Consider the following 18,707-nt stretch of genomic DNA (forward strand, 5'->3'; position numbering starts at 1 on the left):
TCTCACTGTTGATGCGTGCGGTTGCCTCTGGCTATATGTGTGTGGATGTATGCACTTTTTATGTCTGGTGTGCACTAGGTTTATGTATGTGTGCACTGTGACACTTCCCTTCACTTGTGGCTGCCCGTGGCAATGTGTGGTGTTGTATACATGTGGTGGCAGTGTCTCGGCCTCCTGGCTGTTTCCCAGAACATGGTTGCCACGCATGTCATTGCCTGCGGTAACAGCTGCTGTTTGATTGTTGTTTGTAAACTTCCCCTTTAAGTGGCAGTCTTCCCTTGCCTGGTGTATGAAGGGTTAACTGCCTTCCTCGTGTGTGAACACTGGGTGTGTCTGTGTGTGGGTGTGGCCACTTGGGGCTATTTAGCTCCGGATGGATGCCAGACTCTGAGGGGTACTTCAGCCATGGTTAGCTGGAGTCATCCTCTTGGTTATATACCACCTGCCAGTGAGGGCCACCCTTGTGGTCATAAGTTTATGTATGATGTTAGGAAGATGTTTCTTTGGTCTCTTGGTTTATTGCAGCTATGGTTTCCTGGGTTCCTGTGTGATGTGTGTTGTGGGCTGTGTCCGTTTGTATAGTTGTGGACTGCAGCACTTGTACATGGGTTCCAGGCTGTGTGTCTGTGTCAGGTAGGTGTTGTACTTGTTTCATTTACCTGCCATTGCCATATGCTGTTTATGTTCCCCTTCCTTTGCAGTCTGGCCAGTGAGACTCCTGTTCGTCTGTGTCTTGGAGGAACAGGTCGTCTTACCCTGCTCCTAGTCCAGGGCCACCCTGAGGACTAGTAGGGATTATAGGTTCCAGAGTATGAGCCCTCCCACCATCAGGGTCGGCTCATACGGCTAGGAGACAGGGTTAGAATTAGGGACGTATTAGGAGGTGACCTGCTCCCTGATTCCTGTCCTGTATGTGGCTGGAGGTAGATTACACGGTCATTGGATATCAATTTTACAGCAGGCCAGTGGACTACAGGCCCCAAAAATTATGCATTTAGCGTACATAAAAGAACAAGTAAATATGTGGCTGGAGGTCTATTAGACGGTCAATGGATATAAATTTTACTGATCGTCACTGGTGTTAAATTCCTCCAAGGCTGCAACAATTATACATTCAGCGTACATTAAAGAACAAGTAAGTATGTGGCTGGAGGTAGATTACACTGTCATTGGATATCAATTTTACAGCAGGCCAGTGGACTACAGGCCCCAAAAATTATGCATTCAGCGTACATAAAAGAACAAGTATGTAGCTGTAGGTAGATTACACGGTCATTGGATATCAATTTTCCAGCAGGCCAGTGTACTACAGGCCCCAAAACTGATGCAATCAGCGTACATAAAAGAACAAGTAAGTATGTGGCTGGAGGTAGATTACACAGACATAGTATATATATTTTACAGCAGACCAGTGTACTACAGGCACCAAAAATTATGCATTCAGCGTACATAAAAGAACAAATAATTATGTGGCTGGAGGTAGATTACACTGTCATTGGATATCAATTTTACAGCAGACCAGTGTACTACAGGCCCCAAAAATTATGCAGTCAGCGTACATAACAGAACAAGTAAGTATGTGGCTGGAGGTCTATCAGACGGTCAATGGATATTAATTTTACTGAAGGCCAGTACAAATACAGGTCACATACTTATGTTTTAAAGAACTGAAAATATAAAATTGGATTAAAAACATGGCTAATCAAGAGTTCCATGGCAAATTGTGCCAGCTCTGGCTACAGGTCAAGCCTGCACACCCAGTAGTCCAGGGGTTCCTTGCTTCTGATAGCGTCCACATCGGCAGTTAACCAGATGTAGTTGGACACCTGTCGATCTAGGCATTCCCTGAGGCTGGATCCGGAGGGCGGCTGTTGATGGGTTAGGTGCAAAAATGATCTCATATCCGAAGTGACCAACACATCTTCAAACCGCCCTCTTCTTACATGCGCTGTTGGATTGGTACCCGCAACTGTTTCTCTGTGAGTGAAAATTCATCTGCCAGCGCCTGCAAAAGCAGAATGCAGCATTTCTCGAAGAAAGGCCTGGAAGTGCTGCATTCTGCCAGCCCTCTGTGATGCTGGTAACCTGTTTGCCATTTTGTGTTTGCATCGGGGGTCTAAGTACGTTGCCACCCACTACTGGTCCTTGTCTTTTATGCTTTTTATGCGGGTGTCCCTCTTCAAACACTGGAGCATGAAGGCCCCAATTTGCACTAAACTGGAAGCGGTGGAGTGGCCTGGCTCCTGCTCATAGTCCAGGATAATGTCATCCTCGGTCTTCTCCCCTCTGCCACAGACAACACCAGGGATCCCAGAAACGTTTAAAGCATGCACTTCTTGCTCCTCCTCTGCCCCGACCACATCCTTCTTTGACTCCTCTTCAGACTCCTGTTGACTTGTATTAGATAGAGTAGCCCCCCCTGGGAATTCATCCAACAATGCGACTTCCTCATCTTCCTGCTCCTGCTCCTCGACGGCTTGATCAATGACATGACGCAATGAACGCTCCAGAAAGAAGGCGTAAGGTACAATGTAACTGATGGCTCCCTGGCTGTGACTGACCAGTTTGGTGATCTCATCAAATGGCCGCAGAAGTCTGCATGCGTCTCGCATGAGCAGCCACTGGCGTGGTGAAAAAAAAAACAAGCTCCCCAGAACCTGTCCTGCCGCAGAGTTCATACAGGTAGTCGTTAATTGCACGTTGCTGCTGGAGCAACCTAACAAGCATATACAAGGTGGAGTTCCAGCGCATCGGGCAGTCACAAATCAGACCTCTGACGGGCATGGCCGTGTAAGATCTTCTAGAGATGGCCTACAAATCGCTGCACGACTAAGTTCAGGACGTGTGCCATGCACGGCACTTGGGTCATTTTGCCCTATTTCAGCGCGCTCAGCAGATTGGCAACGTTGTCGCACACCACTTTACCAACTGTCAAATTCAGCGAGGTTAGCCACTGATCGGCCTGTGACCGCAAAGCTGAAAGGAGTGCAGGACCAATGTGGCTCTTGGCCTCCAGGCACAACAGCCGCCGCACAGCATGGCAACGTTGAATAGGTTCTGTGGAACTTGGGGTGCGCAGCGGAAGAGGCAGTAGCAGTGAAAAAGGAGGAGTCAGCCGAGGAGGAGATGGAGGATGGAGTAGGAGGAGAAGAGGCAGGCCTGCATGCAATCCGTGGTGGTAACACCAAAGCCACACGGGTGCCACGGGTTGCATGCTTAACAGCAGTCAGAAGGTTCACCCAGTGGGCAGTAAAAGTTATGTACCTTCCCTGCCCGTGTTTGCTAGACCACGTGTCTGTGGTCACTTGTATCTTGGCACCGACATTGTGTGCCAGAGATACATTCACTTGCCACTGAACGTGGCCATATAGCTCCGGGATGCCCTTCTTGGAGAAATATTTCCTTCCGGGGACCTTCCACTGCGCTATGCCAATGGCCACAAATTTTCTAAAGGCCCTCGAGTCCATCCATTTCATATGGCAGTAGTTGGTGGGCTAGCAGTTCCGACAAGCCAGCGGTCAGCCGTTGGGCAAGAGGGTTATCCGGCATTATCATCTTTTTTCGCTCAAACATTTGGTGCCATGGAAGCTTTCCTTTTGCCAGATGAATGCGACGACGGCACAGTAGAAGGTGGAATGGAGGACAAATGGGAGGAGAGAGGAGAAGGAGAAGAGGCAGGACGTGGAGCGCCAGGAGTGTGTCTTTGTGAGTTCTGATGGTGTTGCCCCCACTGGGCTTGGTGATGGGAGGCCAGGTACCATCTTAAGGTGGTCGTGCCTAGATGAGTGTTAGGCTTACTGCGACTTATGCATTGACAGCACAGGCTGCAGATGGCAACACTATTATCAGCAGCGGACACTTTAAAAAAAGCCCACACTGCAGAGCCATGTGCCGGCATTCTGGGAGCGCCAGATGTGACCGTGCATGGTGGATGCCTTGTTCTAGATACATTAGCAGTCTGCTTTTTGCCTCCTGTGCACTGTAAGTTCTGCCGGCTTCTCCTCCCTATCTGCTGCTCCATCTCTCACTCTTAACTCCCCTCCTCTTCCTCTCTTGTGGGAACCCACGTGACGTCCATAGACATGTCATCATCGTCCTCTTCACCACCACTGACATTAGAGATCTGGGAGTAGGCAGCAACAGCGGGGACCACCCTCCTTGGGCTGGTCTGGGTACTGTCGTCAGACTGCTGGGTGGCGACCGTTGATACCTCCTCTTCCTGATCCGATGCGAAGAATGGCTGCGCATCTGAAAGGTCTTGTTATGGATAGCAAAATAATTCCTCTGACTCGAGCGGAGGGGATATGGTGGTGGTGGTGGTGGTGGTGTCTTTGGGGGTGCAAACAGCATAGAGTGAAGAGGGTGCAGATAAATAGGATGAGGAGGGTGCAGGAGTGGAAGGCTGAGTAAGCCACTCAGCCATGTCTGGTGTGTCCTTTGAAGTAATCGCACACACTTTCTGCAACTTCCGAATTAGGCTCCGGCCTGGTGCACCTGCCCGACCCCTACCAACCCTGGGGAATGGCCTGCTTCTTCCTCTGCCTTTCATTTTCAAAATGACCCTGTGACAAAAGTCCCTATAGAAGAGCAGTATCTGTGGAGGAAGGTATAACACAACCCTACTTCTATCAGTTTTTTTTGGGGGGCAACTGGTATATCACACCAGTAGATATTTGTTCCAATGGCATTTGTCACTATATGTAGCTGCGGTAACACAGCAAAACCGCAAACAAATGCTGCACTACCTAAATGCACTATATAGAAAGTATATTATTAGTATATCACACCCCTGCTTCAATCAGTTTTTTTTGGGGGCAACTGGTATATCAAACCAGTTGAAATGATTTGTTCCAATAGCGTTTGTCACTCTGTGTAGCTGAGGCAACCCAGCAAAACCGCAAACAAATGCTGCACTACCCAAATGCACTATATAAAAAATATATTATTGGTATATCACACCCCTGCTTCAATCAGTTTTTTGGGGGGGCAACTGGTATATCACACCAGTAGAAATTATTTGTTCCAATAGTGTTTGGCACTCTGTGTAGCTGAGGTAACGCAGCAAAACCGCAAACAAATGCTGCACTACCCAGATGCACTATATAAAAAGTATATTATTGGTATATAACACCCCTGCTTCAATCAGTTTTTTATTTGGAGGCAACTGGTATATCACGCCAGTAGAAATTATTTGTTCCAATAACGTTTGGCACTCTGTGTGGCCGCGGTAACTCAGCAAAACCGCGAACAACTGCTGCACTACCCAAATGCACTATATAGAAAGTATATTATTGGTATATAACACCCCTGCTTCAATCAGTTTTTTGGGGGGGAAACTGGTATATCACACCAGTAGAAATTATTTGTTCCAATAGTGTTTGGCACTCTGTGTAGCCGTGGTGACGCAGCAAAACCACAAACAAATGCTGCACTACCCAAATGCACTATATAGAAATAGTGTTGAGCGGAAGGTGTCATATTCGATTTTGTGATATTTCGCGAATATTCGTCTTATATTCGTCGAAATCGAATATTCGTCATTATTGTATTTATCGCGATTAATATGCGATTTAATCATTCGCATTTTGCGATTTTTAAGCTTAGAATTAGAAGTTATAAATTATAACTTCTAATTGCCTTATAACTTAATAATAAGGCAACTTTCCTATTCTTTAATCTTGGAGATCTAGATTTAACACGAATATAGCGCTATATTCTATGTCTTTATATTAAAAAAAGAATCAAGATAGCGAAGTATTCTTTATTCTACATCAACGAAGATAGCTAAGTATTCTACATCAACGAAGATAGCTAAGTATTCTACATCAACGAAGATAGCTAAGTATTCTACATCAACGAAGATAGCGAAGTATTCTACATCAACGAAGATAGCGAAGTATTCTACATCAACGAAGATAGCGAAGTATTCTACATCAACGAAGATAGCAAAGTATTCTACATCAACGAAGATAGCGAAGTATTCTACATCTTCCTCAATTTAAGTTATTATCGCATTACGTGATGACAACTACGTAATTATCGAGTAAAGCGATATATCTTCCTATGTTGTTCCAATACAGCATTGAAATCCTCCACAAAAGTAAGAATAGTGGATTATAAAAGTTGGATTCGCAATGCGGTTAATAATAATAGCAAATATTATCGCATTGCGATTACAAATTAGCACTGCTAGATCCCATATTCGTTAACTTCGTTAACTTCGTTAATTCTAGCAAGCTGACCCATTCCATTAGAGACCCAGCAGCAGCTACAAGTTAAAATCGCAATGCGATTAATATAACTTGAATTAATCGCATTGGGATTTCAACTTAGACCTGGTTTACTAAATTACTTTCAATTAGCGAGTATGACGAATATATTTATTAGTCAAAACAAAATATTCTCCATCTTCGCCAATTCAAGAAAGCCAACCATTATAAACCAGGTACAAGTTAAACTCGTTATGCGATTTAGTCAAGTTATATTATTCGCATTGCAATTGTAACTTGATTCTCACATCCGACAGTACATTCTAGCATGAAGGCGTTCCCATGGTGATAGGGACGCTCCATGAGCACGTAGATAGAGGCGGCAACGGGCACTGACTTGAGCGGGCAGGGAGCAGGGAATGCTCTTTTAAAAGTACTGCTTATGGAAAAGCTAGGGTAACAATAAAAATTAAAAAAAAACTAATATTCGAAATAACGAATATATAGCACTATATTCGAAATATTCGTGAATTAGCGAAGTGCCGATATTCGATAAAAAATTTCGCTATTCGAATATTCGCGCTCAACACTATATAGAAAGTATATTATTGGTATATAACACCCCTTTTTCAATATTTGTTCCAATAGCGTTTTTCACTCTATTTAGCTGCAGTAACGCAGCAAAAACCTCTAACAAATGCTTCACTACCTAAATGCACTATATAGAAAGTATATTATTGGTATATAACACCCCTGCTTCAATCAGTTTTTTTGGGGGGGCAACTGGTATATCAAACCAGTAGAAATTATTTTTTCCAATGGCGTTTGTCACTATCTGTAGTTGCGGTAACGCAGCAAAACTGCAAACAAATGCTGCACTACCCAAATGCACTATTTAGAAAGTATATAATTGGTATATAACACCCCTGCTTCAATCAGTTTTTTTTTGGGGGGGGGGGCAACTGGAATATCACACCAGTAGAAATTATTTGTTCCAAACGCGTTTGTCACTCTGTGTAGCTGCAGTATCGCAGCAAAACCGCAAACAAATGCTGCACTACTTAAATGCACTATATAGAAAGTATATAATTGGTATATAACACCCCGCTTCAATCTGTTTTTTTTGGGGGGCAACTGGAATATCACACCAGTAGAAATTATTTGTTCCAATTGCGTTTGTCACTCTGTGTAGCTGAGGTAAGACAGCAAAACCGCAAACAAATGCTGCACTACCTAAATGCACTATATAGAAAGTATATTTTTGGTATATAACGCCCCTGCTTCAATCAGTTTTTTGGAGGGGCAACTGGTATAGCACACCAGTATTGTTCCAATAGCATTTGGCACTCTGTGTAGCTGCAGTATCGCAGCAGAACCGCACACAACTGCTGCACAATACAAATACACTATAATATACTTTCTATGTTAGAAAGTATATTATAAGTATATTACACCCCTTAGTAAGTCACACCTATCGAAAGTACACCTATACCAGTCCTTAAAAGGTCTTTTGTGGCCCTATTAGCTACCGTTTAGTGTCCCTAACAGTCTGTCCCTGCTCCACACAGCAACCTCTCCCTACACTGGCAAAAGACTGAATGTAAAATGGCGGCCAGATCGGGTTTATTTATTAGGTAGGGGGTATGTCCATGTTCTGAAACATCAATTGGCTGTCCTGTACCACCTGATGGATGTGTCATGGGACAAAGTTCTTCAAAATGTAAAAGAATATGGCGCCAGCGGGCGAACCGCATTTGCCATCTCTAGTCATTGGCATTTATACATCTTAAAGGGAGTGTGTCATCAGAAAATGACCTGCTGTTTAAATCACTTTTTTTATATTTAACATATTTTTAATTAATTTTTGAAGATGTTATTTTTGTCATGTCACTTTTTATGTTTAAACTAACACCAAAAATCCTGCAGTTTTCTCAGTGGCCACTATATCTAATAATTAGTGCCACTTCTTGTTTTGTACAGATAACTTTACTGCAGTTAACTCATTCCAATCCTGTCTATAATGATTTCATCTTTGTGTATAGATAAAACAGAATCCACCATTCACAATAGGTGATTGTCAGAGCTTATCTATTCTTTCCTTGTACAATGACTTTTACACAGGTCACAGAGCATGCCTAGAAAACTCTCATGTAAGTCAATAGGGTCCCCTCCTGTCCATTGTGTCTATGGCCCATGGAGCTGCCATAGAGCAATTTTTTTTATTGCTATGTAATGCTGTAAAGAACAGCTCAAACAAGATGGCCGCCCCCATAGTCATGTTCAGGAAATAAAATAAAATAAAAAAACTACAATCAGAAACTAAAAAGAGATTAAAAAAGGAGATAAGTTCTATCTGATTTTAACTCAGATAAAAAAAAATTGGTGACACATTTCCTTTAAAAGAGTATTTCAGGATTTTGTTATGCTCAGGAGAGGCCATCAATGTCTGATTTGCAGGTGTCCTACACCCCAGCTGATCAGCTGTTTCAATGTAGCTCTGGCACTGAAAATACATAGCTGTCTCCATTGTGAAGTGGACAGAGCTGGTTACTAAAGCACAGCTCCCGAGTTTCCAGCACCAGAGCTACTTGCAAACAGCTGATTGTGGGAGTGCGGGATGTTGGCCAATCCGATAATGATGACCTATCCTGAAGATAGACCATCAATAACAAAAACCTGGAATTCCCATTTAACTTTTTCCATATTGGAATTGCAGTTGTAAGTAGCATACTAGCCCTGTTTAAATGATATCATCAGCAGCAACTGCCAAGTGTATTAATAAGGTTACTATATGTACAGTTAATCATTGCTTTGTCTAAAATGCCAAAGCTTACCTTGTAGTTTTGAATGCAGAAACTACACTGTTGATACCTTAAAGGCCCTTGAAAAGTCCCTTGTCACCTATGGCTTTTCAATGGAAATAGCGCTTTAATTAACAACTGAATATTTTTTAATTTTTTTTACAGAGAAATGTTGTAGATTGGCAAAACAAAATGTTCAGTGAAAATGATTCTGCGCCTGACGTACATTAAGGCACCAATTTCCCAGCAGCTCCCATCATACATTGTCAAACTGCTGCCCTCCCAATTGAAAAACAATTAGCTCTATGCTAAAAGGTTACAGTACTGCTGAGCTTTTCAGATATGACATTAATGATCATCTTCTAAAATGCCAGACCATCAAACTCCCACGAGGAAACCATTTGGAATTATTTCAGTGGCTAACAAAACTATTTTCTCATATCGCTGTGAAATACGGAACAGATTATAAAAGTCTTTGTTTTAAAATGATTACTGGGTACCATCTCCCATGTGGAGACACATTAAAATTTATCCCTCTCCTCATCCTGAGGCAGACTGTTGAGAAAATTATATTTGCAATGACATTTATCCTCTGCTGCGTGAGAGGAATGGCACAAATATTTACATGGGCTGTGGAGAAATGTTCAGGCCTTCCAATGCATTGATTACTCATATCTTAAACAGATGCCGCTTATTAATTGTGCCGCTCAGGCAGTATAATAACTACTTTGCTAATTTGTGTGAAGAAAGTAGGCATGAACCATGTACTTTTATCCCTAGTGCTAAGAAGCTAATTACTGGAGCCATCATGAGTAATGACTTCTTAAGTCAGCTGGAAGCTTCCCATGTTCGGAGGATGGTGGACTGTATGTACGAGAGGGTTTACAGCCAGTCACAGCTGGTCATTCAGGAAGGAGCGGCAGGAAACCATCTCTATGTTCTAGCAGGTAAGGAAGAAGTACAATTTTCTGTTTTTCACAGTAACACAATAAACCATTAGTTACTACACAATAAGAACTACAGGCTAAAGGAGTTGTTCATGTTTGGAGGACTTTCAGCCTGACCCTCCCCCCATGTTGTGGTCCCCTGCTGCCACTCAAATACTGCTGGGCACAGTGGTGACATGTCCCCGTGCGTCATGTAACCCATTGACTTGGTGCATAGGGGATACATAACCTCTGCGAACCGTCATTGGCTACACCGCCGCACATGATGCTGTCTTGGACATACAGTACCACAGAACATGTGGTGGGGAACCAAGGGTATTTTCATACTGTCCACTAAGCCTAATAATAGGTCATGATTTCCTGTTCTGTACAGGTAACTTTTCAGTAACTATTCTCATTATCCCCACAGTCAAACTTACAATGACAAGTAACATTTTTGATTAGATAACACAGGCTCCATTATTCACAATAGGTGATATCACAGCTTATCAGCCCCCTCCTGACCTCTGCACAGAGCATGCGTACAAAACTCTCCCAAATAGGTCAGTGGAGTCCCCTCCTGTCCATTGTGTCTATGGCCCATGTAGCTGCTCTCAAAAGACAGGAAGTCTTAATATATTTAAGGTCTAGTGGCCAGTGGAAAAACTACAGGATTTTATCATTGTTGTTTAAATATAGATAGTAACATGGAAAATTAAAAAGAAAATCACCAAACAATAATAAAAAAAAATCTTAATATAGAGATGTGGTTTAACCCTTTGCCCCTGCAGACAGTTTTGCCTTAATGACCAAATCCTATTTTTTTAAATCTCACATTTGTCACTTTATGTGGTAATAACTTTGGATTGCTAAGCTATTCTGAAATTTATTTTTCGTAACACATAGTATTTCATGTTAGTGGCAAATTTGAGTAGATATGGGCTACCATTATTTATAAAAACAAAATCCCAAATTTACATAAAATTTGATAAAAATTAGCAATTTTCCAAATTAAAATTTCTCTGCTTTCAAGACGGAGAGTGATACCTAATACAATAGTTATTACTTTACATTCACCATATGTTTACTTCATGTTGGCATCATTTTGTACGTCATTTTATTTTTTAGGACATTAGAAAGCTTAGAAGCAATTTCAAAATCAACTTTTTTGAGGACCAATTCAATTATGAAGTCATGGTCTGACATAATAGAAACCACCCAAATGACCCCATTATAGAAACTACACCCCTCAAATTATTCAAAATGGATTTTTAAAACTTTGTTAACCCTTTAGGTATTTCCAAGGAATTAAAGGAAAATCAGGGGGTGCAGATTTTCTATTTTAATCCATTTATTCTGTTGCACAGCAAGGGTTAACAGCAAAACAAACCTCAATATTTATTACCCTGATTCTGCAGTTTACAGAGACACCCCTTATGTGGTTGTAAACTGCTGAATAGGCACACAGCAGGGCACAGAAGGGAACACACAAATATTGTTTTTGGAGGGCAGATTTTGCTGGAATGGTTTTCGGACACCATGTTGCATTTGAAGAGACCTTAAGACTAAGGATGAGCGAACCCGAACTGTATAGTTCGGGTTCGTACCGAATTTTGGGGTGTCCGTGACACGGACCCGAACCCGAACATTTTCGTAAAAGTCCGTGTTCGGGTTCGGTGTTCGGCGCTTTCTTGGCGCTTTATGAAAGGCTGCAAAGCAGCCAATCAACAAGCGTCATACTACTTGCCCCAAGAGGCCATCACAGCCTTGCCTACTATTGGCATGGCTGTGATTGGCCAGTGCAGCATGTGACCCAGCCTCTATATAAGCTTGGGTCACGTTGCGCTGCACGTCACTCTGCTGATTGAAGCATAGGGAGAGGTTGCAGCTGCGACGTTAGGGCGAGATTAGGCAGCGATTAACTCCTCCAAAAGACTTCATTCTGTGATCGATCTGCAGCTGTGGATCATTGAAGTGCTAATATTGACTTGCTCACTTTTTTGAGGCTGCCCAGAGCGTTTTTAGATCACTTTTTTTCTGGGGTGATCGGCGGCCATTTTGTGACTTGTGGTGCGCCAGCACAAGCTATCACCAAGTGTATTTAACCATCAATAGTGTGGTTATTTTGTGCTATATCCTACATCAGCTGCAGGCTGAGCCTGTGTCACCGAAGTGCATTTAACCATCAACAGTCTGGTAATTTTTTGGCCATATACTACATCAGCTGCAGGCTGAGCCTGTGTCACCGAAGTGCATTTAACCATCAACAGTCTGATTATTTTTTGGCCATATACTACATCTGGTGCAGGCTGAGCCTGTGTCACACAAGTGCATTTAACCATCAACAGTGTGGTTATTTTTTGGCCATATACTACATCAGGGGCAAGTTGAGCCTGTCACCCAGCGCCTAAAAAATAGACCTGACATTTCTATTCAACCAAATCTGTACTGTTTTAGCTGGTCAAGTTATTTGTAGTGACCGTAAAAGCACACTTTTTGTTCTGGGTTGAAAAACTAGTCCCAAATTTGCCATTCTCAAAATAACTAGTTTCTGGTATATGAGGCCTACTTGAAATCTATCCCAAAAAGGATATCTTACATTGAAGGTACTGATAGTGTCATTCAGAAAAACCTAAGACACACGCTACCGTGCAGATAGAAGTCTGATTCTGAGATTAAACCTTAACCTGTCACACAGTGCAAAAAAAACCAGGCCTCACATTTCTATTCAAGCAAATCTGTACTGTTTTAGCTGGTCAAGTTATTTGTAGCGACCGTAAAAGCACTTTTTTTTTTCTGGTTTGAAAAACTATTCCCAAATTTGCCATTCTCAAAATAATTAGTTTCTGGTATTTGAGGCCTACTTGAAATCTATCCCAAAAAGGATATCTTACATTGAAGGTACTGATAGTGTCATTCAGAAAAACCTAAGACACACGCTACCGTGCAGATAGAAGTCTGATTCTGTGATTAAACCTTAACCTGTCACACAGTGCAAAAAAAAACAGGTCTCACATTTCTATTCAAGCAAATCTGTACTGTTTTAGCTGGTCAAGTTATTTGTAGCGACCGTAAAAGCCCTTTTTTTTTCTGGGTTGAAAAACTATTCCCAAATTTGCCATTCTCAAAATAACTAGTTTCTGGTATTTGAGGCCTACTTGAAATCTATCCCAAAAAGGATATCTTACATTGAAGGTACTGATAGTGTCATTCAGAAAAACCTAAGACACGCGCTACCGTGCAGATAGAAGTCTGATTCTGTGATTAAACCTTAACCTGTCACACAGTGCAAAAAAAAAACAGGTCTCACATTTCTATTCAAGCAAATCTGTACTGTTTTAGCTGGTCAAGTTATTTGTAGTGACCGTAAAAGCACATTTTTTTTTTCTGGGTTGAAAAAATATTCCCAAATTTGCCATTCTCAAAATTGTGGTGAACGGGAACAATGAGGAAAACATCTAATAAGGGACGCGGACGCGGACGTGGACATGGTCGTGGTGGTGTTAGTGGACCCTCTGGTGCTGGGAGAGGACGTGGCCGTTCTGCCACAGCCACACGTCCTAGTGTACCAACTACCTCAGGTCCCAGTAGCCGCCAGAATTTACAGGGATATTTGGTGGGGCCCAATGCTGTTCTAAGGATGGTAAGGCCTGAGCAGGTACAGGCATTAGTCAATTGGGTGGCCGACAGTGCATCCAGCACGTTCACATTATCTCCCACCCAGTCTTCTGCAGAAAGCGCACAGATGGCGCATGAAAACCAAGCCCATCAGTCTGTCACATCACCCCCATGCATATCAGGGAAACTGTCTGAGCCTCAAGTTATGCAGCAGTCTCTTATGCTGTCTGAAGACTCTGCTGCCAGGGTTTCCCAAGGGCATCCACCTAGCTCTTCACCAGGGGTGGAAGAGATAGAATGCACTAACGCACAACCACTTATGTTTCCTGATGATGAGGACATGGGAATACCACCTCATCACGTCTCTGATGATGACGAAACACAGGTGCCAACTGCTGCGTCTTTCTGCAGTGTGCAGACTGAACAGGAGGTCAGGGATCAAGACTGGGTGGAAGACGATGCAGGGGACGATGAGGTCCTAGACCCCACATGGAATGAAGGTCGTGCCACTGACTTTCACAGTTCGGAGGAAGAGGCAGTGGTGAGACCGAGCCAACAGCGTAGCAAAAGAGGGAGCAGTGGGCAAAATCAGAACACCCGCCGCCAAGAGACTCCGCCTGCTACTGACCGCCGCCATCTAGGACCGAGCACCCCAAAGGCAGCTTCAAGGAGTTCCCTGGCATGGCACTTCTTCAAACAATGTGCTGACGACAAGACCCGAGTGGTTTGCACGCTGTGCCATCAGAGCCTGAAGCGAGGCATTAACGTTCTGAACCTTAGCACAACCTGCATGACCAGGCACCTGCATGCAAAGCATGAACTGCATTGGAGTAAACACCTTAAAAACAAGGAAGTCACTCAGGCTCCCCCTGCTGCCTCTTCTGCTGCTGCCGCCTCGGCCTCTTCTGCTGCTGCCGCCGCCTCGGCCTCATCTGCTGCTGCTGCCGCCGCCTCGGCCTCTGCCTCTGGAGGAACGTTGGCACCTGCCGCCCAGCAAACATGGGATGTACCACCAACACCACCACCTGCGTCACCAAGCATCTCAACCATGTCACACGGCAGCGTTCAGCTCTCCATCTCACAAACATTTGAGAGAAAGCGTAAATTCCCACCTAGCCACCCTCGATCCCTGGCCCTGAATGCCAGCATTTCTAAACTACTGGCCTATGAAATGCTGTCATTTAGGCTGGTGGACACACACAGCTTCAAACAGCTCATGTCGCTTGCTGTCCCACAGTATGTTGTTCCCAGCCCACTACTTCTCCAAGAGAGCCGTGCCTTCCCTGCACAAACAAGTGTCCGATAAAATCAAGTGTGCACTGCGCAACGCCATCTGTGGCAAGGTCCACCTAACCACAGATACGTGGACCAGTAAGCACGGCCAGGGACGCTATATCTCCCTAACTGCACACTGGGTAAATGTAGTGGCGGCTGGGCCCCAGGCGGAGAGCTGTTTGGCGCAAGTCCTTCTGCCGCCAAGGATCGCAGGGCAACATTCTTTGCCTCCTGTCTCCTCCTCCTCCTACTCAGCTTCCTCCTCCTCTTCTTCCACCTGCTCATCCAGTCAGCCACACACCTTCACCACCAACTTCAGCACAGCCCGGGGTAAACGTCAGCAGGCCATTCTGAAACTCATATGTTTGGGGGACAGGCCCCACACCGCACAGGAGTTGTGGCGGGGTATAGAACAACAGACCGACGAGTGGTTGCTGCCGGTGAGCCTCAAGCCCGGCCTGGTGGTGTGCGATAATGGGCAAAATCTCGTTGCAGCTCTGGGCCTAGCCGGTTTGACGCACATCCCTTGCCTGGCGCATGTGCTGAATTTGGTGCTGCAGAAGTTCATTCGCAACTACCCCGACATGTCAGAGCTGCTGCATAAAGTGCGGGCCGTCTGTTCGCGCTTCCGGCGTTCACACCCTGCCGCTGCTCGCCTGTCTGCGCTACAGCGTAACTTCGGCCTTCCCGCTCACCGCCTCATATGCGACGTACCCACCAGGTGGAACTCCACCTTGCATATGCTGGACAGACTGTGCGAGCAGCAGCAGGCCATAGTGGAGTTTCAGCTGCAGCACGCACGGGTCAGTCGCACTGTGGATCAGACCCACTTCACCACCAATGACTGGGCCTCCATGCGAGACCTGTGTGCCCTGTTGCGCTGTTTCGAGTACTCCACCAACATGGCCAGTGGCGATGACGCCGTTATCAGCGTTACAATACCACTTCTATGTCTCCTTGAGAAAACACTTAGGGCGATGATGGAAGAGGAGGTGGCCCAGGAGGAAGAGGAGGAAGAGGGGTCATTTTTAGCACTTTCAGGCCAGTCTCTTCGAAGTGACTCAGAGGGAGGTTTTTTGCAACAGCAGAGGCCAGGTACAAATGTGGCCAGACAGGGCCCACTACTGGAGGACGAGGAGGACGAGGATGAGGAGGAGGTGGAGGAGGATGAGGATGAAGCATGTTCACAGCGGGGTGGCACCCAAAGCAGCTCGGGCCCATCACTGGTGCGTGGCTGGGGGGAAACACAGGACGATGACAATACGCCTCCCACAGAGGACAGCTTGTCCTTACCTCTGGGCAGCCTGGCACACATGAGCGACTACATGCTGCAGTGCCTGCGCAACGACAGCAGAGTTGCCCACATTTTAACGTGTGCGGACTACTGGGTTGCCACCCTGCTGGATCCCCGGTACAAAAACAATGTGCCCACCTTACTTCCTACACTGGAGCGTGATAGGAAGATGCGCGAGTACAAGCGCACGTTGGTAGACGCGCTACTGAGAGCATTCCCAAATGTCACAGGGGAACCAGTGGAAGCCCAAGGCGAAGGCAGAGGAGGAGCAAGAGGTCGCCAACGCAGCTGTGTCACGGCCAGCTCCTCTGAGGGCAGGGTTAGCATGGCAGAGATGTGGAAAAGTTTTGTCACCACGCCACAGCTAAGTGCACCACCACCTGATACGGAACGTGTTAGCAGGAGGCAACATTTCACTAACATGGTGGAACAGTACCTGTGCACACCCCTCCACGTACTGACTGATGGTTCGGCCCCATTCAACTTCTGGGTCTCCAAATTGTCCACGTGGCCAGAGCTAGCCTTTTATGCCTTGGAGGTGCTGGCCTGCCCGGCGGCCAGCGTTTTGTCTGAACGTGTATTCAGCACGGCAGGGGGCGTCATTACAGACAAACGAAGCCGCCTGTCTACAGCCAATGTGGACAAGCTGACGTTCATAAAAATGAACCAGGCATGGATCCCACAGGACCTGTCCATCCCTTGTGCAAATTAGATATTAACTACCTCCCCTTAACATTATATTATTCTACTCCAGGGCACTTCCTCATTCAATACTATTTTTAATTTCATTTTACCATTATATTTCGGGGCAACCCAAAGTTGAATGAACCTCTCCTCTGTCTGGGTGCCGGGGCCTAAATGTGTGACAGTGGCCTGTTCCAGTGGTGGGTGACGTGAAGCCTGATTCTCTGCTATGACATGAAGACAGATTCTGTGCTGACATAAGGCCAGATTCTCTGTTACGGGACCGCTCTCCTCTGTCTGGGTCCCGGGGCCTAAATGTGTGACAGTGGCCTGTTCCAGTGGTGGGTGACGTGAAGCCTGATTCACTGCTATGACATGAAGACAGATTCTGTGCTGACATAAGGCCAGATTCTCTGTTACGGGACCGCTCTCCTCTGTCTGGGTGCCGGGGCCTAAATGTGTGACAGTGGCCTGTTCCAGTGGTGGGTGACATGAAGCCTGATTCTCTGCTATGACATGAAGACTGATTCTGTGCTGACATGAAGCCAGATTCTCTGCTATGGCATGAAGAGACTGATTCTGTGCTGACATGAAGCCAGATTCTTTGCTATGGCATGAAGAGACTGATTCTCTGCTGACGTGAAGCCAGATTCTCTGCTATGGGACCTCTGTCCAATTGATATTGGTTCATTTTTATTTTTTTAATTTTTATTTTAATTCATTTCCCTATCCACATTTGTTTGCAGGGGATTTACCTACATGTTGCTGCCTTTTGCAGCCCTCTAGCTCTTTCCTGGGCTGTTTTACAGCCTTTTTAGTGCCCAAAAGTTCGGGTCCCCATTGACTTCAATGGGGTTCGGGTTCGGGACGAAGTTCGGTTCGGGTTCGGATCCCGAACCCGAACATTTCCGGGAAGTTCGGCCGAACTTCTCGAACCCGAACATCCAGGTGTTCGCTCAACTCTACTTAAGACATCCCAATGGTGGAAACTCTGAAAAAGTGACCCCATTTTGGAAACTACAGCCCTCAAGGAATTTATGGAGGGATGCAGTGAACGATATGACTCAGCTAACGTTTCAAAAAAATTTGAAACACTTGCCTGTGAAAATGTAAAATTACTTTTTTTACAATAAGAGATTTTGCTTTAGCACCAAATGTTTCATTTTCCCAAGGGGTAACAGGAGAAAATGCACCCCACAATTTATGAATTTTTTCCTGAATTTAGCAACACCCCATAAATAGTCGTAAACTGCTGGGGACATGGCAGCATTCAAAAGGGAATGAGCCATACCTGGATTTTCTAACATGGAATTTTCTGTAATCTTTTAAGGGCCATAATTTTTGTATTTATTGTTGACTGAGCTATGTGAGGGCTTATTTTTTGTGGGACATTGATTATTGATACAATTTTGGGTTACATGTGACTTTTTAATCTCTCTCTTTATCTTTTTATGCCATTATTTGGGAGGTAAGGTGGGAAGAAATTGCAATTCTGTCAGTGTTTTTTATTTTTTATGAAGTTCTCCAACAAACTCATGTATGTTTTGTTTTTTTGCTACTTTTCCAGCATGAAATCATTTTTGCATTATAATAAAATATATTTTACATCACCATTTTATTTTTTTTCCTTTTTTAATCAATTATAAATGAGCAGATAAGGCAAGATGGCAATTTATTTTTTTTATTTACATTTTTATTTCATTCTATTCCATTGGGGCTGATGGCTGCACTATATTATGCAATACACCTCTATGGCAGAGTATATTACTGTCAGTTTTACATTGACACTAAGGGCTCATGCAAATGAACATATTTTTTGTCCGTGTCCATTCATTTTTTTTTGTGTCCCATATGCAAACTTCAATGGGGCCGCAAAAAAACGGAAATGACTCTGTGTGCA

The 18,707-nt window shown here is 44.5% G+C and overlaps 1 protein-coding gene across 1 annotated transcript in view; it reads left to right on the forward strand.

Annotated features, from left to right (window-relative positions):
- The window catches only part of LOC121005082 (cGMP-dependent protein kinase 2-like), a 318,727-nt gene that overhangs the window by 69,797 nt on the left and 230,223 nt on the right, over nt 1-18,707 (forward strand). Inside the window, exon 3 of the mRNA XM_040437617.1 lies at nt 9,791-9,957. Within this exon, the coding sequence (XP_040293551.1) occupies nt 9,791-9,957 (167 nt within the window). The remainder of the gene's footprint in view (nt 1-9,790; nt 9,958-18,707) is intronic.

The sequence above is a fragment of the Bufo bufo genome, chromosome 6 (assembly GCF_905171765.1).
Source record: "Bufo bufo chromosome 6, aBufBuf1.1, whole genome shotgun sequence".
Taxonomy (NCBI): Eukaryota; Metazoa; Chordata; class Amphibia; order Anura; family Bufonidae; genus Bufo; species Bufo bufo.